At 40.5% G+C, this 25,806-nt stretch overlaps 1 protein-coding gene across 8 annotated transcripts in view; it reads right to left on the reverse strand.

Moving 5' to 3' along the window:
* Positions 1 to 25,806, reverse strand: part of FRY (FRY microtubule binding protein) — a 429,617-nt gene that overhangs the window by 108,051 nt on the left and 295,760 nt on the right. For all 8 annotated transcript variants that reach the window (XM_087865212.1, XM_087865211.1, XM_087865207.1 and 5 more), the window contains 9 exons: positions 23,443 to 23,614; positions 21,967 to 22,099; positions 18,258 to 18,365; positions 10,021 to 10,279; positions 8,535 to 8,717; positions 6,260 to 6,346; positions 3,654 to 3,913; positions 3,044 to 3,233; positions 2,306 to 2,430 (listed from right to left, as the gene is read on the reverse strand). In XM_087865212.1, the coding sequence (XP_087721338.1) occupies positions 2,306 to 2,430; positions 3,044 to 3,233; positions 3,654 to 3,913; positions 6,260 to 6,346; positions 8,535 to 8,717; positions 10,021 to 10,279; positions 18,258 to 18,365; positions 21,967 to 22,099; positions 23,443 to 23,614 (1,517 nt within the window). The remainder of the gene's footprint in view (positions 1 to 2,305; positions 2,431 to 3,043; positions 3,234 to 3,653; positions 3,914 to 6,259; positions 6,347 to 8,534; positions 8,718 to 10,020; positions 10,280 to 18,257; positions 18,366 to 21,966; positions 22,100 to 23,442; positions 23,615 to 25,806) is intronic.

The following is a 25,806-nucleotide window of genomic DNA, read 5'->3' on the forward strand; positions in this document are numbered from 1 at the left end:
AAACGACTATTAAAATCAAAACCCTTTACTACAGGCAGCAGGGATGAAGATAAACAAAATCAATCCCTCACAGAAGACATTTTCAGTCTAAGGAGAGCAAAAGAGGCGGGACAGTTGCCATGACACTATTTTTGGGGTCTGTGCTCGGGGGCCTGACTGACAGTTGATTTTAAACTGAAGTCTTTTTGAAGGTTCACAGATAAAACCCTTATTTGAGCTATATGATAAATGCAAATTATGGCAAGTATTACAATAGTTAGGTTTTCATCAAAACCTTTTCTCTAGTGAAGTAAAAATAAAAGTTTGACCATCTATCTTTCACCTGTTCCCATTATCTCCAGTTCTCAGCTTTATATCTGCTAATCTAAATTATTTGTCTTCTTTGGGAAATAATTTTTTTAAGGATTTTATTCATTTATTTGACAGAGATAGACAGCCAGCAAGAGAGGGAACACAAGCAGGGGGAGTGGGAGAGGAAGAAGCAGGCTCCCAGAGGAGGAGCCTGATGTGGGGCTCGATCCCAGAACGCCGGGATCACGCTCTGAGCCGAAGGCAGACGCTTAATGACTGAGCCACCCAGGCGCCCCTTTTTGGGAAATAATTTATGAACTTCTATGTCAAGACGACAAAATGATGAGCTCCAGCCTGCTGCCAGGTATTTTGTCTACAGCCTGCTCTATGCCTGAACACCTTGGCAATCTTCTGGCTCGATGTTTTGTGCTATTCGATAGCATTTTCCAGGGAAATCCAAAGTTAGCAAGGTAAACTCTATGGCATTCTGAGCTGAGAGACAGAAAACCTGCATTCCATTTCAGATTTCTCTAACACAGATGCTAGAATTTCTTTGTCAAAGAAATGGAAAGAATATTAATGATCTCCTCCAATAGCAACCATTTACTGAATATTTACTACCTACATTTTCACATTCAATCCTCTCAATCTGTAAGATAGATTCTCTAATTCTAACAATTTTTCTTTTTTTATTAGATATACTTTATTTTTATTTATTATAACAATTTTACAGGCGAGGGAACTGAGGCCCAGAGACATTATGTTTTCCAGATCCACATGGCTAATAAATTATATAATCTTACCCACCCCTAAGAATATTGAGGGGGTGAGATGTTCAAGAGCACGTGTCCTTGGGAAAGAATGTTAGGCTCTTAGGCTCTCTGGGAAAGAATGTTAGGTAATTCTAGGAATTGTTTTTCTTATTTTCCTGTAGTATTTCTACAGGAATCTTTGTCTTAACTACTTAATTAGTAAGGAGTAAAACACTGGTTAGCTGGCACTCGAGTATCCGCACTCACAATGACTTTTTTTAAGAATAAAATCTGACTGTATATGTGCATAACAGTTTTTTTTTTAATGGCCTCTAAAATGTCTCATTAATCTTTCTTTTTCAAATACGGTTTCTCACAGATGCTTGGAGCTTTCCCTTTCCCATCTACCTAAAAAAGTCAGGATTTTAATTGTGCTTATAGGTGTTCATTGCTTAGCTGAAGCCAGCAGAGGCAGCCCGAACTAACCCTGTATGATGGCTCTTTCAAAAGCTTTGACGCTGCCTCAGATGAAATGGTTATTTGATTAAAGGTGTGAAATGAGTCAGGAATCCAGAAAGTGAATGATGGTTCTATTTAGGCAGCTAAAGCCCCCTTTAAAGAGATGGGCCAGTGTAACAGAATACTCCTGAAAGAGTTCTATCCATGCTTAACCTTTGAGAGCCTGTTGCATAAATGGCCGATGAGCAGACCTCATTGTTCTTTTTTTTTTTTTTAAGATTTTATTTATTTATTTGACAGAGATAGAGACAGCCAGTGAGAGAGGGAACACAAGCAGGGGGAGTGGGAGAGGAAGAAGCAGGCTCACAGTGGAGGAGCCTGATGTGGGGCTCGATCCCGTAACGCCGGGATCACGCCCTGAGCCGAAGGCAAACGCTTAACCGCTGTGCCACCCAGGCGCCCCCAGACCTCATTGTTCTGACAGCAAAGCCAACAAACAGGCTGGCTCACTGGTGAGGGACACTGAATTATCTTCATTTCCAGTTCTCTAAAAGAAGCTTGCACACGAGATAAAATCTGAGGCGTCAAATCAAAGCTGCAAGGACCACAGGGGAAAGGCGAAGGCAGTTGTGAGGAATGCTTGCTCCATGCACGTCAAGCAACACGGACACAAAGGAAAAGGCGCAAAGCCTATCAACTCCCCGGGCACATGCCAACACGCAAACTCAAACTCAGGTCACAAACAGGAACTACGAGAGCAGCAGCAGGAATGAATTTAGAAGAACTCATTGAGACTACCGTACCTGAAAACAAGGGTATTTGTTCTTCCAAATCCTAAAACTAAGGACTCTGTGATCTCAATGCCCTCTAGTCTCATCAAAGGCACCAACTGCTTTAACAGAACTCCCACCGATGGGGTGCCTATGGCCTGAAACAAGTTGATTAAAAGTGAAAAAGAGGTAACATGATAACTGATGCTTCCTTTAATCAAATGACGATTCCATTATAACAGTTTCAAAGTACTAAACCACATCCCAAAGCACTGCCATCATTTCAGACAGGAAAAAAAAAAAAACACAGACAAATTTCAAAACAGCACAATGAATGCATTTTTCACCTGGGACACAAATTCTAAAGAATATTTTTTTATTATAACAGTCTTCTTTTAAAAAAAACCAATTAAGTCTACAAAACCATTCTTAACAAGATCATTTAATCAAGGCATGGTTTAAGGGCAAATACTTGGCGAGGAGCAGAGAAATGTGGGGCAGGAACCAAACCTCAGGGCACTAATAAATATAAGTCACTCTACAGTCTTAAGCAAGTTTCTTAACTTCTCTTTATCTTCAGTTCTCCACTTGTCAGGGAGGAATAATAAATTATGTGCATCAACGCTCAATGGAATTTAGAAATGTGTAGGATGAAAATCTGATCCTATATACTCCAGATGGCAGGCACAGTGCAGTGTGCACTGTGAACTCTAGACAAACAAGCTAAAAAAAAACCTTACAGAATAATTCTTCTGAAGCATGTCACGTCACCTTGTTATCGTAGCTCACGGTACCATCGGGTGTGGTCGCCATTATTTCTGGAGTGGAGGCTCTTAAGTGTCCCGGGCTCATTATACTGGGTTTTGCAACTCCAAAACAAAGAATAAGGTAATTTCTCCACAAGGTAACATAATTGTCTCCGCTGCCGGCAGTGCTGGTTTTCTTGGCATTAATTGGGCTACTAGAAATATGGATTTGAAAACAGGAGTGAAAGTAAGTTCTGGACTTTTAATATCACTTATTAAATAAAGATCTTAGGAAGGGCTCAAATAGAGCTGAAAACCTGTCAAGGATTGTCTATGCTGGTAAGAACTGTCTGGACAGGGAATGTCTCTACTGGATGGGAAGTTGAATAGAACTTTAAGACTGCTTTCACCAGTAGGGGTCTGACATTCTATACTCAGACAATCATATGGATTATTAAGGGAAAAAAAAAAATACTGGCTCTAGACAAGAACTTTTGACCTGTTTTTACTCCAAGTTCAGAATTCTATATGAAGTACAGACCCTAGAGAGGATTATAATCTTCCAATCTATTAGATAAAAGGAAAATGTAAGAGGGCAAATGACAAACACTGAGGAAGACATACAGTTCCCTTACTTTGGGTCTACTAGGGGCATGATGGACTGGAGCCGAGTGAAGGCGTATGGCCAAGCGTAGCTGAGGGCTGTGGGGCAGTGTTTGGGCAGGTTCTCCTGCCGCAGGAAGCTGAAGAGGCAGAGGACCCAGGGGTCTTTGACAGACTGAGCAAATATCCAGACATGGGAAGGGCTCTTCACGTCATAATGGCTATTGACCAGGACTGCATTCCACTCCACCAACCACTGCAGATCCACGGTGTGGGTCAGCGGTAACGTTGCCTGCAGGTGCAAGAAGCAGGCAATGAATGAATGCTCGGTTATAAATCACACGTCCTCATCAGGGCTCAGCCTAAAAGCCCCTTTGTCCACATTGCTCTTCCGGACCACCTCTGCAAAGGGCCAAGCTTTGAATCTGAAACACCCCTCCCACACCTACCACATAGGATGTCGGTTTGTAGCCACTGCTGAGTCCTATGCTTGTCTGCGAGCAGCTAAAGTGCAGCCTTTAGGGACACAGGTCCTATTTCATACAGTTTTAATGTCACACAGCACTGTGCCTTGGTACCCCAAAGCTGCTCATTAAATATTTGTTGAAAAATATACGGCCTTAGTTAAGTTAAACTCGATCCTGGATTTGCCCTTTAAAAATCTTAAAAGCTGGGGCGCCTGGGTGGCACAGCAGTTTAGCGTCTGCCTTCGGCTCAGGGTGTAATCCCGGCGTTATGGGATCGAGCCCCACATCAGGCTCCTCCGCTATGAGCCTGCTTCTTCCTCTCCCACTCCCCCTGCTTGTGTTCCCTCTCTCGCTGGCTGTCTCTATCTCTGTCGAATAAATAAATAAAATCTTTAAAAAAAAAATTAAAAAAAAAATCTTAAAAGCTATTCACTTGAGATTCATTAATGTGTTTTTATCCCTGTAATTAGTATCCTGGGCTTTTTAAAGCCATATCTTGTTTAACTTTACTTGGACTAGAATACCTGCCCTTTGACTTAGGGAGATGGCAAAACGCAATCCCTTTCATGAAGGGCATTTCACGGATGATTTTTGAGGTAAGAGACCTACTTATTCTTGTCCCATGTTATCAAGCCAAAACAACAATACATTCTAAAACTTTTTTGAGCTGTATCTCATATAAGTTTCTATGTGTCGTTCTCTTTTAAGTCCAGAACATCAGAGTTTAGGGAAGACCAAGTTTCAAATAATCCAGCAGCTGAGCCAGGATTTTTTTTTTATGACCATCGGGCAGCTAAGATGATCCATATTATCTGTTGGGTTTGCAGGTTCCCGTGGATACGGGCGCATCGCTAGTGATCTCAGTGGTTAATGGGCTATAAGGGGGGCACAGCCTGAGTTTCAGAGCCAGAGAGGAGATTCCAACAGGCTCCACCCAAAGCTTGTGACCTGGGAAGAGTACGACCATCCCAGAGTCTGTCTGGGAGATATTAATTTATGACTTGGGAATTATAATGCTAATCTCATCTAATCTTTAGGTGAATTACGTGAGATAAGGCACGAAGCAGGCACATTCCACTTCTCCCTTTCTGTGTATCTTCCTAAGTGCAGTATTGCTCATCTAGTAATCCCTGGCTCACGATTTTGATTCCGATAAACAGAACAAAATCACGCGGATATCATCTGCAGGCAAGTAAGATATGGATAGAAAACAATTAAACTTGACTCTTCCATTCCATGTTAAACTACACTGAACTTCTGAAAGAAGTAGGGCTATGCAGTATCATTGTGGAAGTCTGCACTGCCTGGCTTACTAGTCTGAGTATCGGTCATTACTACTACAACCATAAGCAAGAACAGGGCCACTAAAGGGATCTGTGCAGCTGGAGAAAGACCATGAAAAGACTTTGTACTCATTTATAGCTATTTGTCAGATAGGTCTGTCTTCATTTATAGTTATTTGACAAGAATACACAAGGGGCATCAGCAATGTGGATACTGTGACTGGTCCCCAGTCTGCACCGCCTCTTTTTAGCTACTGAGCTGAAATTAATCCAGGTCCCCTTACTGCACTAGACTGATTTTTTAAAAACTCAGATAATTAATATCAGTTTCAATTTCCCTTCTATTTGTTTAGGACATTGAACGTTGCCAATAAGCTCTTTCCAAAGGAAGAGTGTATGTGAATGGCAGATAAAGGTGTCCTAGACGTGGAGTCCGACTGGGGTCAAGTGCAGGCCCTAACACTTCTCTATGTGACCATGGCCCTGGCCCTTAATATTTTTCGGTTTCAGTACCTAGGAGGGTCAAAAAGGTAATAAATATGAAAGCACATCGTAAACTGTAAAGCACCACACCTAAGTTACATAACTGTGTTAAGCATGATAAAGAATTAGCTTTCTTAAAGAATCCTGAGCAATTCTTCTTGAAATTGCAGTTTGCAAAATATCTATATTCCTAAGGCTCAAATTTTGTTTGAACTTTCTCTGAATGTTTCCTAAGCCAGTATCTGAAAACCTTGTCTTGTTTTCGCAAGTACTGTTATGTCGGTTTATTATCTGACATGAAACCCCAGAATTCTCCCACATCATTTTTCTTTGTCTCTCTTTTTCAGACAGGTCCGGAGCTTACACTTGAGAACAATCAGGAATCAGGACCAAATGTGCACTTACCGAATCTGAAACTGCTACATGAATGAAACTTTCCAGAATGGATGAGCTTAGCTGATCCATGACGTCAATCATAGGCCTGTCATCGTCCTGTACAAAGGGTGGGCAATTAGTCTCCATGGGAAGAAGAATCCTTCCCACCCACCCCACTGCCTTTGTTCGGTACATGAAGCAGAACAGCTTGCAAGACAGTGATAAGAGTTTTCTCATAGAAAAGTGAGTGCCAAGATGGTGAAAGGTAGTAGATAAAATTCCCTGTGATTCTGAGTTTAGTTTTTCAAGTTTCAGTGGAAGACGGTTAGAGCTCCAACTTCACATTGTACTAAAAAGACATGGACTTGAACTTCAAAAAGTTGCACATGTGCGCGAGGATCTAAATACCTGTGCCATCCATCATCCAGCAGAGTGTTCATGCTGTCGTGAGATTTAAGGGACGGAAACCCCACAAGAATATGCCTTGCCGGACCACTACAACGCTACCAGCATCTGCTAAAATAACTGATAACTTGTTGACTGCAAATGAATTTTAGTTCCAAACAAAGTGCACTGGAGACTGACCACTGACCACTGGTATCTATGCTGTGTACAGCTGTCTGGGAGAAGCAGCAAACTGCAGAGTACAGGAGAGGGTGTCTCATGGAGCAGTCTTCTGCACAAATAGTGCATAGTTGTGTGTGTGTGTCCATATATGGATATGGATATGTTTGCCATCCTTCATCATACAGAAGCTCAGAATTATAAAATTATTTACTTTAGAAGCCTTACAGGAAAGCTTCGGAATACCATTATTCCTGTGTGAATGAGAACGGTTTCAAACAAATTGTAGCTGGGAAAAAAAGAAAACCCACACAAGCTCATTGATACAGAGAACAGATTCATGGTTGTGGGGTGGGTGAAATCCGTGAAGGGAGTCAAAAGGCACAAACTTCCAGCCACAAAATAAATAAGTCACAGGGATGTCATGTACGACATGGCGACTATAGGTGATAACACAGTATTGCATATGTGAAAGGTTTTGCTAAGAGAGATTTTAAAAGTTCTCATCACAAGAAAACAATTCTGTAACTCTATATGGTGATGGGTGTTGACTAGACTTATGGTGGGGATCATTACACCGGGTAAACAAATATAGATTCATTATGTTGTATACCTGAAACTAATATAATCTCGTAGGTCAATGATACCTCCATAAAAAAAACTATACGAAAACAAAGTTGTGGCTAGTGGAAGGGAGCAACATAGGAGAAATGTTCTTAATACAGTCTTGGAATAGAAATTAAGAACGTGGGTTTTATACTTGAAACTAATGTAACAATTGTAGTCAACTATACTTTAAAAAGAACATGGGCTTTGGAGGCATATATATCTGACTCTCAGTTCTGGCTGCATCACGTCCTCCCTGTTGCCAGACACGTCCATGGTAATGATTATCACCACGAACGGAGTTAGAGACTTAATGGAGGTTTACCAGATACCACAGATGTCCTAAAATACATCACCAAGCCATCTGAAGAAAAGTGAACAGAAAGGATTGTGATGAGTTTGAAAATACTGGGTAAGGACAATGACCATTTTGTGGAACAGAAAACCAATTTCTGGGATTTAAAACAGGAAAATGGAAAGTAGCATTTTTTTTTTTTTTGGAAGAAGTATGTGACATAACAAGCTGGTCCTTCTTTCATCAACTTATGCGACTTATGGTTTGGCCACCTGTGCTGGCGGGCGATGAGCCTCAACATCTGAACAAGGGCGCACAGCCCTTGACCAAACGCAGACGGTAGCTGGCTGATCATGCTTAGCACTTGGCTTTCTTCTCCTATCTCAAGGGGACATATTTTCCTGTAATATTAAGATTACTGAAATTAAACAAATTTCAGTTAGCCAGACTGTTCGATACCCTGATCATTTAAAATGGAACTTATTTTCTCAAGTTCATTCTCTCATATAAATGTAATAATGTCTTCTTAATTTGACGTATGCTGAACGTCAGGAAGGAAAATGATCTACAACTTAATCTTAAAATTCTTCACTTCTTAACCAAGGACCACCTCTTAGAGAATCAGGAATGCTCTTTTCTATTGCTCTCAGAATATATGACATATCTCTTGGAGAGCAAGGGTCCTCTTTCATCATCACAAACCCAGGGTGAATCAAAAATTATTTTTTGACATCATGTGCGGCATGGAGGTACACAAAACAGTAATGCATTATTTACAGGTTTTGATCTAAACTTCAAAAGAAAAAAATGAATTAGAAAATCCAGAAGGAGAATCCGTACCTCAGGCTGACCCAGGGCAGCAAATAAAGCTCGAATTTCCTTGAGTATTAAAACGGACAGTTTGCGTGTGGCCACCTGGAAACTGCAGAGCAAAACCAAAGCAAAGCCTTCCACAGCGTGTAGCACGCTGCAGTGAGGGCCCCGCTCCGACTGAATTCTGTGGCTGGAGCCATTTGCAATCAGCTGTTGGGCAATAAGAACACATTCTATATTCAGAAAAATGACAATTGAAGAAGAAGAAACTACTCATATGTGCATCTTTTGGCACATGTGACCTCGTAATATTAAAATAAATTGCAATGGCTTATAACCAGCCACGACTGCAAATTCATTATTATTCATGACAGATCATAGATCCCTTTTTCCTGTAGATCCATTGTTACTTTGGAATACCATCAACCATCTGTTACCTCTGATAAGAGAGAACTTTCAAAGGCTATTAATATTAATAAGAACAAAACTGCTTCCATCCATACACCATTGGAGATGGCACCATAAATTCAGTCAAAGTGGCCTCATTGTTTCGACTCAGATTCCCTCTAGACTTGTGGAGATCATTCAATTGGATTTTCAAACATTTACTTTCTAATCACACGTGCTTCCTTGTTTCTTGTGTTTGATTCTAATCTAGCTGTGGGGACGTTTATGAGATGGGTTCTGAAAGTTCCCAAGCCATAGACCCAAGTGGGTCTAAAGCAAAAGCAAGCTAGACAACAGGGCAGATTCCACATCCTTTTCAGTTTTCCTCTGACAAGCACACATTACCCTTGTTTTTCTACCTGTCATCCTTTGGCCTGTGTACAACGTGAGGAAACAGGAATGACCTAGGTTTGGGGACCTTGGCTGTTGTACTCCCCTGAGCTTCCATATTCCTCAGACTCTCAGCTGTGTTCTTCCCTCGCCAGGCCCCATCTCCATCTGCTCATTGCCAATGTCAAGTTCACCACTTTCCTTGTTCTCCTCTGACAACAATTCTCCATAACCTGCTCTTCAAAGCGTTCTCCTTCCTTTTTAGCATTTAGGATGGAGGTGGGAAGGAATAAAGAAACCATAAGACTGCAGTTTCTTCTCTGTGAATATTGGACAATGCAACTAATGCATTGTAGGCTGGGATTAAAAAAAACTGTGGGCAGCTAACTTTTATAAATGCATATCCATATCCAGCTTGATATGCATATCCATACCTGGCTCTATATCCATGCTTACAGTCATTTGCTCTTAGAGATTTATAATCATAATTCTCTGAAAAAAGCAATTTCTGCTCCCTGAATGGCTGTGTGAATGATAACAGATCTAACCCAATGGTATATCAACCCTGAGTTTCTTGGTCACAATTTACACAAGATGGAAAAATTAAGGGCCACCCCAAGGGAGAAAGTTCCTAGGTAGCTGGAAGTAAGATCTCCAAAGGTTGTCCAAGCAGCAACTTATTTACACATATACTATATTAGGGAACACAAATTGGTGGGCAGAGTGTGAAAATCACCTCTGAATTTCTGATCTTGTTGGCTTGTTCGTAGACTTTTCCTTGAGTTTGTATGACCAGTTTCCACTGGGTGAGCAGCTGAAGCAGTAACTTCAGGGATGAGTCAAGGAGCGTGTGATGCATGTCACTGACTTCCCGCAGTAGGAAGTTGGTAAAGCCAAATAGTACATCTTCTCTCCAGTCTGAGAAGTCAACAAGTAAACCCTGAAGAGAATTTTGTGCAATATGTCGCAGCTCATCATCCATATGAATAGAGAGCCTGTGAAACGAATAAAAGACAATAAAAGCCTTTAGTTTATTTACATTTCTTCTAAATTTGTGATGGAACAAATACAGCTCTCTGCTTTTATTCATGTCTCAAAAATGGGTCACCCTCTATTCTTCATTCAGCTCCCCTCACATTGACACCTTATAGAACCAGGGTACCTTTCTCAGAGCTGAAGAAGTCACCTAGGTGCCATGCTCTTAACTAAACTACAGATTTTATTCAGATTTCACCAGTTTTTCACTAATGTCCTTTTCCCATTTCAGGATGGAATCTAAAATAGTATCTGGCATTCAGCTGTATCTGAATACTTTTTAATACAATGACGACTACAGAATAAATTAGTATCAAACCCTATCACTTAAAGGATAAGAAAACTAAGTACCAGAGAAACTGAAAATGAGCAATTAAGGGTTAGATCAAGGGTCCGCAACTGGTTTTGCCGCACTGAGGGATATTTGGTAATGTCTAGAGACGTTAGTGATTGCCACAACTCAGAGAGCACTGCCGACGTCTCTCTAGTTGGTAGAAGCTACTGATGTGGCTAAACATCCTAAAATGCACAGGACAACTCCCTCCAACAAAGAATTATCTAGACCAAAATGTCGATAGTGTCAAGGTTGAGAAATCCCCAGTCAACTGCAGAATACCAGGGTATTGGTGCTATAACCTAGAATACCATAATAAAGTTAAATCTTTTTTTTTTTTAAGATTTTATTTATTTATTCGACAGAGATAGAGACAGCCAGCGAGAGAGGGAACACAAGCAGGGGGAGTGGGAGAGGAAGAAGCAGGCTCATAGCAGAGGAGCCTGATGTGGGGCTCGATCCCATAACGCCGGGATCACGCCCTGAGCCGAAGGCAGACGCTTAACCGCTGTGCCACCCAGGCGCCCCCATAATAAAGTTAAATCTTGACATTGGTATGAACCATCAGTTAACATCATGTTTTATAGATTCTTTCATTCATTTATTTACGAAACAAATATGTTTGAGACCTCCTGAGATTCAGACACACAACCCTTTGGATATGGAGTTCAGTAGGGCCGTGTCTATTGGGTAGGGTGCTTGCAGGAGCGAGGGGTGAGGTGGTGCTGGGGAGGAAGCAGGAACAGTTCGGGGAAGATCTGCGGGCCACCCAGGGAGGCAATACAGCAGGGAGGGGTTAAGGGTGTGTGCTCTGGAATCAGAATGTCCAGCTCAGTGTCTTGCCTCTGTCACTTACTAGCTATGTGACCTTGTGGTAGTTAGTCAATCTCTCTCAGCCTCAGAGCCTCATTTGGAAAATGGGGACAATAACTGTACTCGCATTTCATGAATGTGTTGAGTGGTTCATGAAGATGACCCAGGTACAGTGTGGAGCACCACACTGAGTCTGCAGCAAGCACTCAGTAACTGGTAGCTATTGTTATTAGACACAGATGAGCTGTATCTTGAAAGATATAAGGGAAATAACATGATTAGATTCACATCTGAAACAAAAAATAATTAGGCAGGACTATGGAGGATGCCTTGGAGAAGCAAGCAACCAGAGTCGGGGCAGAGACCAGCTAGGAGGTCATCACAGTGACTTAAACAACAAGTTGGGGGGGGTGGGGGGGTTGGCCCAAGGCGGAGAAGTAGTGAGAAAGGGAGAGACAGATCAAAGACACTGAGGAGATAGAATTTCCAGCACTCAGCAGCCTGGAGGCGTTCAATGCCAGAGAAGAAAATGGCTGAATCATTGGGGGCCCCCACAAACAGGGCAGATAGCATCCTCAATGAAGTGAAGAAAACACTGGGACCCAGACTGGCGAAGGAACTTCCTTCCTCAAAGTCCAGGATCCCAGCCCAGGACTTCTAATCCTTAGTCTAGTTTGTGGCATAAAACAAAGCTGGTACAGTCCTATATTTTTGAATAAACATGATTTTAAAACTTGAAAAGCAAACACCTTTCTTATTCTCTAAAACATAAAGCATGAAGCACAGTAATGGGTCCAAATCTGATACTATAAGCCAGCAAAAACTCATTCATGAGCAGATATATACCAAGTCAGGGAAAACACACTTCCTGTTCCAAAAGCGAGTAATGAGAGGGTAGATCGAAGCTGATGCCTCAGGTTAGACTTAGCCCACTAAGTCTGGAGTTCCTGTGGGGGTCACAGTCACCAAAGGAAAACGTAGAGTCCTTTACCTCGGGCTTCCAATTAAGGACTGTCTACGGCAGGAATTGACAAACTTTCTTTGTGTTTTAATCAGCAGCTCTATTTTTTCCCCCCAAATTTAAAGTATAACACAAAATCCGAGTTGAAGCTGGGGTAAAGGGCCTGAAGCCCACCCATTTGGGAGGAAACATTACTCTATAAGCACCCTTGAATCATTTTGCAGCCTATGGTTTAAAAACACTAGTTTATAAACGAACAAACAAACAAACGAAACCACTAGTTTATAAAAAACACTTGAAGTCATCTTCCCATCTTAGGTTCATTATTTCTATTTATTATATTTATACCTATCTATGGTCCTGAATGTTTTAGAGAATAAGCTTCTGTAGATGCCTTTCAGTGGAAAACACTTTCATAAAGGTGAGAGCTTCAGACTCACACGGGATCAGCTTAGTACTTTTGAAAAATTTTGTTGTGCACAGGTGCACGAGTCAGAAGGGAGTGATTTCAATTCACAAACCAAATCCAGAAGAAAAAGATCCATTAGGAGAAACAGCCCCTTCTTAACTCTGGCAGGATAAACAAAAAGTTATTAGGAAGAGGTAGGGAACTTGTTGCCCCGTAATATCGCCAAGGACAGCAGAGGGAGAAATGGCTTTAAAGGGAAGCCCAGGAACACTACATCGGAAACTAAGGATATACTGTATGGTGACTAACATCACATAATAAAAAATTATTAAAAAAAAACAACAACAAAGGGAGGCGCAGGAGACAATGGTTTCCAAAAGGAGGGATCTGCTGACAAGTGGATGGTTAGCCTGCGGAATAGTTCACCAGAAGTGGTTGGAATGTCTTCTCTGCAGGTATTAAAAAATGAACTTCCATCTACGTTTACAGTGCTCTGAACTGCATCTCAATTAAAATAAAATAAAGAAATAAGATTAAGTGGTTTATTGAAGCAATATATGCAATTGAGACTATAGTTCTCAGTTAGCGACTCAGAACAACCAGCCACCTTCCACCGTACAGACATCTACTGAAAAGCGAACAGTAAATGGTAAAGGACAACTATTTTTCAGGTGCCACAGAAGATTGTGGAATTGTGTATGCATTACCTCATAAACTGTCACAAGTTATAAGGGAACGCTGCATAAAAAGTGTTTATCTGTCATTTTGCATCAAACCAATGACATTTGTCACTGCCATTTGGCTGCAGGAAAATTCTGTACATCTGGGCAACCGACTTTACTCTTCTGAAGTTCAAATCTCCTTCTCTGAAAATAGGAATAAATGTGTGCCCAGCTTTCTTAACATAATGTGCATGAGAACGCATTGTACATCATGGCATAATCTGTTATTCAAATGTAAAGATGTCTAAAAATAATAACTAACATTTGCTGAGAGCTTACTGTGTTCTAGGCACGATGTGGAGTGATTTATATGCATTATTTGATTCTCACAACCTCATGACAAATTGCTGACAGGGGAGGGCAGACGCTGAACAGCAAGCCCTTCGTGCATATGTGATGCTGCGGGAAGTGACAGAGGACGGGAGCCTGTACACTGTCGAGGGAAAGGCCCTTCTGTGGTCAAGGGACAGAGCAGGAAACATCTGGGAGCACAGTAAGAGAAAAACGATGCCTACGGCACAAGTAAGCTCCCCTCCTATGTGGAGAATCTCGGGAGCTCTGAGACGACGGGGAAGGGCAGGCTCTGTGAGAGCAGGAAGGAAATCCTCCCCAGGGATCTCATCGTGATGTCAGGAGGGCCTATGGAGCCTAAGTAGAGGAGGAGGCCATTAGCAGTGGGCCGAGCAATGCACATAAAATCAGAAATGTAGTAGGCTGGAGAAAGGGGTTTGCCGGTTCGTTCTGTACAACACTGCCGAGCTAAACATACTAACAGAAGTCTGAGGTTATTTAGCCATTACCTGAAATGCTGGGAAGGGGCCTTGGGGACAGTCACGTGGGACATATCCTTGAAACTCCTTACTCAGGGAACTGAGCTGGGGGGTGGTGGACAGAGAGCTGGCATGAATGTTGGTCTGACTTTGCCAGTTATAAAGAAAACCGAAGGGCACCTGGGTGGCTCAGTCAGTTGAGTGTCTGCCTTCAGCTCAGGTTATGATGCCAGGGTCCTGGGATCAAGCCCCGAATCAGGCTCCCTGCTCAGCAGGAGTCTGCTTCTCCCTCTCCCTCTGCCCCTCTCCCCTGCTTGGGATCGGTCTCTTTCTCTAATAAATAAAATCTTAAAAAAAAAAAATAAAGAATAAGTTTTTCTCCAGTAGAAATGTGCCATGGAAGTAACCACAAAGCTTCTGAACTAAAAGGTCTCATACCTCTCTGACTAGACTGTATACTGTCTCAAGAGTCAACTCAGTCCAAATATGAGTGGACTATGGGGGAATCAAGTGACTCCAGACTGGAAACCCACATATTGCTGCTGAATTTCTTCATTTTGTCCTCTGACCCTCTCAAGGAGATCTGAAGGGGCTCCTTTTCTCATAGGTTAACAGGACCCAGTGTCCATTATCTTTCCCTTGAGGAGAACAGCCTCCGGCTTCTTTTAAAGTTTATGGAAAAGGCCTCTTCACAGGCTTCCCATATAAGTACAGTCATTTTCTTGATTTCTGAGCCTTGAACTCTCAAGAATGTTTATTTGCTCTTTCCGCTCATAAAAACAGTACCCATTGCTTTGAGCTTTGTAAGAATGTACATAATAATAAACACGATGCACCATAAATAGCCCTGACATTCCGACCATGTCTAACAGAATTCCCTTCTGGCACGCCTGGCACCGTGGTCTGCAGATCCAGGCGTCACTGGATTCGGTGACCAGAATGATCCAGAGGTAAGAGTCTCCCACACAGAGTCACAGCCAGATAGTGTCAGAGAGTATACCCGAAGGCTGCGTGACATTTTAAAAACTTAGTATTTCAAAGGCCTAGTGCCCATAATCATCCCCAATTAGAACTTCACTGACATCTGTGAACTTTCCTTCTGCTTCAATTTCACTGATAACTGCTTTTCTCCTGCTGACACATTTTCCCTTGGATTAACCAAAGCACACGTCTATGACACGTAGCCTTCTCCACAGTCTTATGAAATAAGTGGTATTTTTCCAATTTTTAAAAAGATTTTATTTATTTGAGAGAGACAGAGTGAGCTCTCTCTCTCTCGAGAGAGAGAGAGCAGGAGCAAGGGGAGGGGCAGAGGGAGAGGGAGAAGCAGACTCCCTGCTGAGTGGGAGCCAGATCCCCGAGACCCTGAGATCATGACCTGAGCTGAAGGCAGACGCTTAACCGGCTGAGCCACCCAGGTGCCCCAGTATTATTCCAATTTTATCAAAGAAAAAGGTCTGAGGGCTTAAATGATCTGTCTAGATCACATGGTTAGTAAAATGGCAAAAGCAGTGATGCAAATTCAGGATTTCCAAATGATTCCATTTCATTCCCATTTTTTGGTATTTCCTCCAAATCTCTCAGACGGTGCTCTCCCATTCTCTGTTGGCTCACAGGCCATGAGGAATGGTCTTCTGTCCCCTAATTTCTCACTGCCACCTCCAGCTCCTTCACTCAGTAACCCCTTCTCTGTGCACACTGGACTCCTACTCACCGGCCCGTCCGCTGCTATCCTGGCACAGTGACGGGCTGCTCTTACATTTCTGGGTGATCTCGGCACCCGACCCCTGCCTCTCAGCATTTCCTTACTCTCTGGCTTTGCCAGTGTCTTGGGAGACTCAATATGGTAGTGTCTTAGCCTCTTTTTCCTCAGCTTCCCCCACTCCCAAATCACCAAGTTTCTTATTCTTTGGGAATCCACCCTTTGTTCCTCTTTAGATCTTCTCACCCAGAGCCGGAAGCCCCTCCCCCCCCTTTTTAAAAGATTTTATTTATTTATTTGACAGAGAGAGAGACAGCCAGAGAGAGAGGGAACACAAGCAGGGGGAGTGGGAGAGGAAGAAGCAGGCTCCCAGCCGAGCAGGGAGCCCGACGCGGGGCTCGATCCCAGAACCCTGGGATCATGCCCTCAGCTGAAGGCAGACACTTAACGACTGATCCACCCAGGTGCCCCACGGAAGCCCCTTTTTCACCCAGGCTTATGTTTCCCTCTTTTCCGCAGCTTCCCTACTTCCAATGAATGTGTTCTTTGCTCGCAATCTGGTTGTTAGCCCGCAGCAAAAGCCTAGGCTGTAAACCTTTTTTTAACTTCATAATCTTCTTAAAATATGTCCGAAACATGGAAAGGAAGAAAGAGGGAAGCACGGAATGGAGGTTGCTGAGGACAGATAAGAGGTTATAGGTGGTAGTGACCACAACCAGCTAGAAGGGTAGAAGGCTTTGGTCAGAGAGCATCAGGGCTTGAAACAATGGTTTTCAAACTAATGGCTCTTCAGTCAACCCCACAAGCCAGCACCGTCCTGTGCCAGTAGTGAATGGCAGAAGGAAAGGGGTAGCTGTGTCTATGCTTGGAGGACAGGAGGCCACAAATGATATTAACTGACAGCAGGGAGTGATTAACAGGAATCCAAACTGGCCGTCCAGTGCAGAAGGCATGATGACCACAATAACCAGGGGCATGGTGCTCCGTGGAGATACTCGGAAGCTGTGGGGCGGCCACTGGTGGTCTGCAGTCACGTGGGACCAAGGCTTGGGTTCTTTCATTTGGATATTGACGGGAAGGGTGCTCTCCGAGGGCTAGCGAATGTGGGTAAATGAGGTCATGCGTAATGCATCTCTCATTCAGTCTGCATTAATATCTCTATTCCACCATTATCAGATTACCAGCCTAAAATATTTTTTATCACATTATTCTCTCACTTAAAACTCCATCGATCCAAATGCCTCAGCTAATAGTAAAGATTAGCTGAAAATCTACCTATTTCTAGGTTTTTTTATCATTGGCTTTCTAAATTCCCGTTTCTTTCTCCCTTTCTCCCTTTTTCTCTCCTTTTCTCCCTCCCTCCCTTCCTTCTTTCCTTCCTTCCCTCCCTCCTTCCCCTCTTTTTTTTTTCTTTCAAATTAAGGATGATTTAGTTCTTCCTCATTCCATTCCCTTCATGTGCCCCATGTTTCTAAGGATTTCATATTCTAAATTGCTTTTAAGTAATGTCACTTTTGATTTTTTTATTAAAGACACACGTAACTGTCAACTGCAGCTTCATATCGACACAAGAAAAATGACACTTATTGCACTATAACGACATAATTTCACTTAAAACAAATTAACTTGAGGTTCTAGTTGGATGGCGCATTCTCATGGACAATGTTGGTAGGGTGGTACATATGAGTTTTGGCAGCTTTCTGAAGCACTAAAATTAGCTAAGATTCCCCGTTACCCACCTTCTTGGCCCCCTGGGGGTCTGTGGGCGTCCGACTGGGAATCAGAACATGAATGGACTCTTCACACAGATTCATCTCCTCATTTCCTGGCCCCACCTCTGTGCCTTTGCTCGTGTCACACATTTCCTTTCTGAGTCCCATCTCAAACTCCTTTTTCCAGGACTGATCTGCTGACTTCTTCAGTCCCCAGTAATCCCTCTATCCTCACGGATCACACTTTTTGTGCCATTAGTTTGCACAATCAGGCCTTGGATTGTTAGTTGACTATGTGCTTATGTATTTGCTTCTACATTGGATTGTAAAAAGCCCCTTGAACATGGGGGGAAAAAAACCAATTTTTTATTCTCCCTTGCCTATACATTGTACCTAGAATAATGCCTCATTTAGTAAATATTTGTCAATTTTTAATAATCATTCTTTTTTTTTAGGAATCATGACAAAAAGGAGGACAATCAATTTAATCAAATACACCCACGGTTCTCACTTACCTAGCCAGCAAGTCGATAAGTTCAAGTTTTGACATCCCATCAGGAAGCAGTCGGGGGATAGCAGCAACACAGGTCCTGAAAAGATCTATTTTTGGCTTTCTCTCACCCCTAGAATTTGAAAACAAACATAGGTCAAAGGCTCTAAAAAGTTTTAAAAAAATCAATCAAATAGGTATAAAAAGACGAGAATCCATGCCTTCTGGATCACTGCATGGTGTTTACTGCACATTATTCTCAAATGTTTATGACCTTTATAGCTTGGCCAGTTCTAAGAGAATGTACAAAGATTTGAATCTTAGAGGTATATATCCAAAAAGAGAAATTCCAATGTCAACATTATTCTACCATACAATTTGCCATTCAGTTGGGTCCCATGGGGTTTGGTCCCTGCGGACTGCACTTAAAACACTGAATTCACTAACATGCCTAAATGCATCAGCATGTAACAAATATGTGCAGTCATTCCTACACTCAGCATTTAAAAATAGGATTTTAGTGTATACAAGGAACGGTGCCTCCAACAAGCATGACATCTGGAAGCTTCTCTCCCTAGTGAGTTATGCTTCTCCTCTAGAGTCCCGACTGTCATTTAAAAAATTAAGTGCTTCCAAAAATAAGTCTTTCATAATGTCAAGTAAAATCCTGAAACATATATAGTTGTGCACCCAATTCTGAGTTTTAAAATTGCTCTGATCAACCTGATCTCTTTGGAGATTCTTTCCTTCTTTTTATTGTCTTGAGAATATGAATGCTTAAAGATAATTAATGTCTCCTACATTCTGCTGTAAAATCTGAAGGAACATTACATTTGATGATAAATTATTTCGATTTTTAGTTGTTTAAATAGGTAGCTGATTCTTAAGCACATATTTTATCAATAACTTATGAAAAAACTACACAACCCATCAAATCCTTCATAGAACCTAAGTGATAAAATATAACAACATATCCAAATTCTGATAATTCAGTTTCCTGAGAACACATTTAAAACCATCACAAAATTAATGTTATGGGAGGACACAAAGACAATGATGAAAATCCAAAGTAGAATAAAGTAATTCTTTCTTGGAATAGTAACTGTGGTCAGAATAGAAACGCAGCAAGCAGAATCCGCCCTCTCTATAACCAGACAGCAGTGCTGCTTTTCAGCATGGCTTTGTTTAATTTTGTTAGGAATGAATACAAAACTGTTGATGTGAAAAATAAAACATATATGTTGACTTCTCAAATACTCTGCTTTTGCAGAAAGTTAGAGGATGATTTTCTCTCCTTTTCCGTATTTCCATTTCCGCACGGAATGCATGAGGACTGGAGAAGGAGCCATTGCACAGTGGTTTTTAATCAGCTGAAGGAAAGAGAAGTCTTCAGGTGACATCCTCAAATAGCTGTACTGAGTTAGAGCCTAGGGATGGCTCCTAATCGTTCATTTGCAACATGGTGAGTCGTTTAAATAGTTCTCCTAGCTTGCTCACCAGATGTTTCAAACAGCTGGGATTACTTTCATATCTGTTGGAAAACAGATGACCCTGTTGACCTGAATTTGTAAGGCAAATTCCGCCAGGCTTCCAAACTGATAAAACGAGCCTAGATTAGAAACTCTAATGGGTGCATGATTTCCTTTTACTACTGTAGTCCTGGCTCTCCGAGCTTTTAAGATTTATTTATTTATTTATTTTAGAAAGCTAGCTTGGGTGGGGGAGGGGACAGAGGGAAAGAGAAAAATCAAGGAGACTCCCTGCTGAGTGCAGTCTGAGGCAAGGCTTGAGCTCATAACCCTGAGATCATGACCTGAATGGAAATCAAGAGTCGGACACTTAACTGGGTCACCCGGGATTCCCTCTCTGGGCTTTTATAGGAAGTGAACCCCCAATAACATAATTTTTATGAACAGATACTGTTATTATTTGCTAGCATGTACCACAAAGGGGATGAAGAATGGAAATGGTACAATCATAGAATGTTAATGCTCAAGTTTATACCCTAAGCAGCATGTGGGAAAGTGACGGATTGACTATCAACTCCAATGATGGTTTCCATTAGCATGGTGGGGACCTCATCTGTCTTCTCCCAAATGCTTATGCTTCTTTAATGTTTCTTTTTGTCTTTGGGAAATGTAGCAATGAGTTACTTGCCACTCAGGGATCTGTCTTAAGATGTGGCAAGGATTCTTAGCCCTATTTGGGGGTCTTAAGATGAATAGGGAAAAGTAAAGAATCATCTTGGAAAAAGTTTAAGGTACTGGTTAAAATACAAACAAAATGTTTACAGTTCCATTTAAACCTGTACCTTTTTATGGTTTTGTATACATTGTTTTGGTCTTGACCTTATCTTATGATCTCTTGATTGTAAATATAATTTTCCTTTAAAAGCCTTTCTTTACTAATTTCAGGGGAAACAACTATAATGCATTAGTTTTAAAAGCATTTCTTATATCTTCTACATTATCAATTGAAAATTGCTTTAATATATTCAAAAAGTATGTACTAATGAGGTTAAAGGTTGATTGACAATCTGTCAATTTGTGAGGTAAGAACTGGAGCTGGAGACAATACATCCAATGGCATTCATCTTTGTCAACTTCAATTTTTGTGATTATTTAAATGTGATCATTGAAATGAATGGCAAGGTGCAGGATAATATGCATTGTATAATCCCATTTTTGTACAACAAATGCATCATATATACATATATTTGTGTTGACAAAGGGAAAGTTCTAGAAGGAATCACACTGAGTCAAGGAATAGTCGCAGATATCAAGTGGAGCTCTGACAAGGGGGTTTTCCTTTTAACTTGATATATTGCTAAATGTGCATTTAAAATATTCTGTACGTTTTACTTTGTCTTATCATGTATTGTTTTGTTTTGTCATACTTCATTTTTCACATGCTGCCATTGTAATAAAAATACACACCCACATTATGAATTCCCCTGTACCGGTAACAACCTTCTGACTAACTGTGGTATTTGGAACTGCTGAGGAACAAAGGAAACTTTCCCGATAATATTTTTGGGAAATTATGCCGCAGGTGCCGAATGTAATTTAATTCATAGTGAAACAACAAGGTCTGAACTCTCTTAAAATGTAAAGTTATAACCTAATCCTAGTTCCTGCCATCATGAATCAAAAGCAGCAAATTCAAGTTGTATGAGTTTCTTCGGCAGAGCTCTAATTACAAAGCTACATCTTCAATTTTGGCTAAGAACATTTGATTTTTACATTCAAAAGAACAATTTTTTTTTTTTTTTTTAAGATTCAGTATTGCTATGACATGGTTGCACAGAGATTATTAGGCACACTTAACTCTCACAGTTCAGGAACGGTCACTAGACACAAGTGAATTTGAAATTCATAAAGATGGAATGTCTGTAAACTAACGATAACACTACAGCACATAGATTGTGATAGAGCTCGGGAGCAAAATATCACTTCTGAAAAATGTGGGCCAGTGAAAGAGTCTTGGGCACCATTTTCTAACTTACTGGCCTAATGATACTTGAGACATAACCGAAATAGATCAATCTCAGGTTTGACCTTATTTTTCCAGTTAGTCAAATCCTGTCAAAGTACATTTTTACTATCCTCAGCACTTCTTAGAACTCTGAGGCTAGGAAAAGGAGAACAAATACAGAATAACTGGGAAGAACAAACGAGAAAGATCTCTGCTGGTACATTCTGGCTAATTAACAACTTAGTCCTCACTGTACTCACGTGATCATGTCTTCGGGTTCTTTGTTTAGCATCTGAACGTTCGTTAGCATCATACACCTTCCTACTTCTTTATCGAGGTGCCTTAAAATGTTGTCCACGGCTTTTCGTACTTGAGAGTAATATAATGACATGCCTGGAAAACGTGCATTACAGTTACATCTTCGACTAAATCCATCAAGGAATGAAATCCTAGTTTGTTCATTCTCTACGACATGCTTTTACTGAAGACCATCTATGGGTCAATGACTTCACTAAGCGGATCCTAATTCAATCCCTTTTCTGCTGAACTCTGAGCATAGCATCCTGAAGTTGGTGGATAGTCACCGAATAATCACGTGAATTTAGTAAATAGAAATTCTAATTCTTCAGAGGGAAATATTTTCTAGAAGAGTTAAAATAAAAAGGACATAGAAATTTTACTTGTGAATTTTTATGTTTTTGGTTAGTATAAGAAAATGCACCATCGTTACTGATTATGTAAATAAAAATTAATTCTCGTTTGGGGTTAGGATTGTAATAACTTTATTATTCTCTGAAACATATGTGTGGATTTTTTTAGAAAAATAAAAATGACTTTACATCATGAATTTTAAAATGAAGGAAAATGTATTTTAGAGAGAGTATTTTTAGTGCTCTCATTAATACAGTGGCAGTGTTCTACTACGGAAGACAAACACACGTAGCCTGTGTGTTTCATGTTACATATGTGCATTTTATACATTTATGTATAGAACACAAATGGAAAGCAAATTGCTTTGTATTTAAAATTTGTACTTTAATGAAATAATTATTATTTCTCATGCATTAAATCTTTCTGAACTCATTTAAGCATTGCCTAATTAAAGACAAATATTTTAAAGCGAAAAGTCTCCTCAAATTTCCCTCAGGTCCTTGACATAAAAATTATTTTAACAAAGGTTGTGGTAGGCTTCTAAATTCTGGTATTCAACAAGGAAGAAATCATTTCTTTGGATTAAGATAGCTAAACTAAAAAGAAAATAACCTCATGTAGGCTAAACCCACAATATAACCTGGCATGTGTAGGATTTGGAATGTTTAAAACACAGATTAAACTAATTTTACTGAAAAAAAAAAAGAAGGAAAGGAACTATAAAAATGAACGAACTAACAAATGAATATTTATATGGTTGCTTTATAAACAGGATTATCTACCAAAGGACACAGATGGCTTAGAAATTTACTGTAAAATGTAGATAATCAATATTAGGAGTTTGAAAAGACCATAGATAAAAGTCTAACATTTAAATGGCAAAATGTTTACCAGGAAGTTCCAGAAGGTTTAAAGGGCAGTAAAACAAAGCACAGCATGAATCAATCAAAACAATTAATGTTGGAATGTCTCATCAGTTACTTCTATAAAATTTTTTTTAACAGTGTATCTCACTGAGGGTAAGTATCCACTGGTCCCTATAAGGGCTTAACAAGGCCCAGCTCCAACACATCTTTGAGACCCACCTATCATTTTGGCTTCTTCTTCCGTTAGCGTTTTACTCAAATATGTTTTCTTCACTCTCAATGTGTTTCCCGAAGGGAGAACAGCTCCTGTCACTGGCATGGGAGGCTCACCATCTTTCTGCTGCAAGCTATCGGCTATGACTAAGAATGCCCGTAAACCAATGTTCATTCTCTGTAAGAGATAACGTGTTCATGATTAAAAGAAAAACCCGATTACTGTAGTCGAGTTAAACCACCAGTCTTTGAGAGAAGTTAGCATGGTGATTAGTACGAGAAAGTAATTTAAAAGGCACAAGACTTTAGGCTAAACCTATGAGCGCAAAATTACGTTTCTGTCACTGTTTGTTGGTGTACCACAGGAAAACAACCAGAGAGATTTTCACCCTGCTTGGAGGGTTTGTTTGAGATGGTCATACTCGTGCTGTTCGGGGAATCCTGGTGCACCTCAAAGGGAAAGGCAGCCATCCTCCGGAGCGGCTGCAGCTAAAGTAAACTGAGGTCAACAAGGGGCTCCTATGTCTCCTGGAGGGACGGAGATGCCACATGTGTTAATTCACCGAGACTGAATGAAAACAACAGGAATTCCAACTGTGAATCACAAAACACACGGTCTGCTCCGAATTGTGGGATGATGACTCTTGATTCAAAAAGACTGGCGAGTTTGAAAATGATTTTTAAAAATCCCATGCCACTGAGCTTGTTACTGATAAAAACACATGCGCTTATAAGATGAAAGGCCATTCTGGGGGCGCCTGGGTGGCTCAGTCGTTAAGCGTCTGCCTTCGGCTCAGGGCGTGATCCCGGAGTCCTGGGATCGAGCCCCGCATCAGGCTTCTCCACTGGGAGCCTGCTTCTTCCTCTCCCATTCCCCCTGCTTGTGTTCTCTCTCTCGCTGGCTGTCTCTCACTCTCTGTCAAATATATAAATAAAATCTTAAAAAAAAAAAAAAGATGAAATGCCATTCTGGGCCAGATCATTATCTTCCTCAGGCTCAGGTAAGGCATAATATTGGCTCTGAGAGATGACTCAGTGAGATAGTTGCTACCAGTAGCAATGTCTTAAAAGGTCAGAAGGTACTAAAACATCTGCACTTCCTTAACGGCCATGTGCAACGCATTCATACTCATATTTTCATGAGTAATACATGAATACATATTATATGAAGTAGTAAGTTTTCAAAGTAGGCTACCACCTACAGCAGAAAATAATACTGATCACTATCAACAATGATAATCTAGTTATCATTTACTGATTCCTTAAAAGGTATCCAGAATTGCTCATTAACTCTCCTTTTTAAAACAGCTATGCAAGGAACGTATAATTATTCCCATTTGTCAGGTGAAGAAACTGAGGCCAGATAAGTAGTAGGTAGAAAGCTATATGTCCAAGTCAGGTTTGTCCAAACTATTCCGTGGTACATGATTACATTCTATAACAAAAAGTAATACAGACTTTTATTCATTTTGAAACTATTTATTCAAGCCTCAAGGAATTAAGGATATTTCAGCGAGGATTTGGTGAATATTTCTCTGGCTCATTTGTATCAATGTGATGTGTACTTCATGATTTTATAGGCTTTAGTAATAGTCTCTCTCCAGTTTCTAGAATGAAAGAGCATTAACTTTAAAAAAAATTAACTGTGTATGAAAGTCCATTAGTTTCCTCATTTATTTTAGGAGTTCATGAAATATGTTCTAGGCTTGTGTATTCTTCTCAAGACACGGCAATGTTTTGTGTGAGGAAGTAGAATGTTCAGTTCGGGAAATGCAATATCAGTAGACTAACTGTGGACTGACGTAAATGGTCAAGCCTCAATTATTTGCAAGTGGTATATCCAGTTTATGAACCACCCTGGCCAGTTCTCTCAGTTTTCCTTCCCACTGGATAACACTAAGGGCAGAAGTAAGATGGGGTAGTTTGGGACACGTTTTTGACTTAACTTCATAAACAATTTCTTTACGTATTTTATATATTTCTGCATCAAACCTCTCCCTTTTATTATCTGTCTGGTCTTAAATTATTTAGCTTTTTCATATAAATTTTAGAATCAGTTTATTGATTTCTACAGAAAATGCTATAGGGATTTTTATTGGGATTACAGTTTAATATATAATTTGGGGACAACTGACCTTTTTACGCTCTTAAATCTTTCAATCCACAAACAATATTTCTCTCCATTTATTTTGGTTTGTCTTTGATTTTCCTCAATGTTCTTAAGTTTTCAGTATACAAATCTTACACATAATTTGTTTTTATTGCTATTGTAAATTGTTCAATTTCTATTTTTCATTACCATAATATAAAAATACCTTGATTTTATATATTTATCTTTTTTTTTTTTTTAAGTAGGCTCCACACCCAACA

The sequence above is a fragment of the Ursus americanus genome, chromosome 10, assembly GCF_024610735.1.
Source record: "Ursus americanus isolate L20-20 chromosome 10, mUrsAme1.1.p, whole genome shotgun sequence".
Classification (NCBI taxonomy): Eukaryota; Metazoa; Chordata; class Mammalia; order Carnivora; family Ursidae; genus Ursus; species Ursus americanus.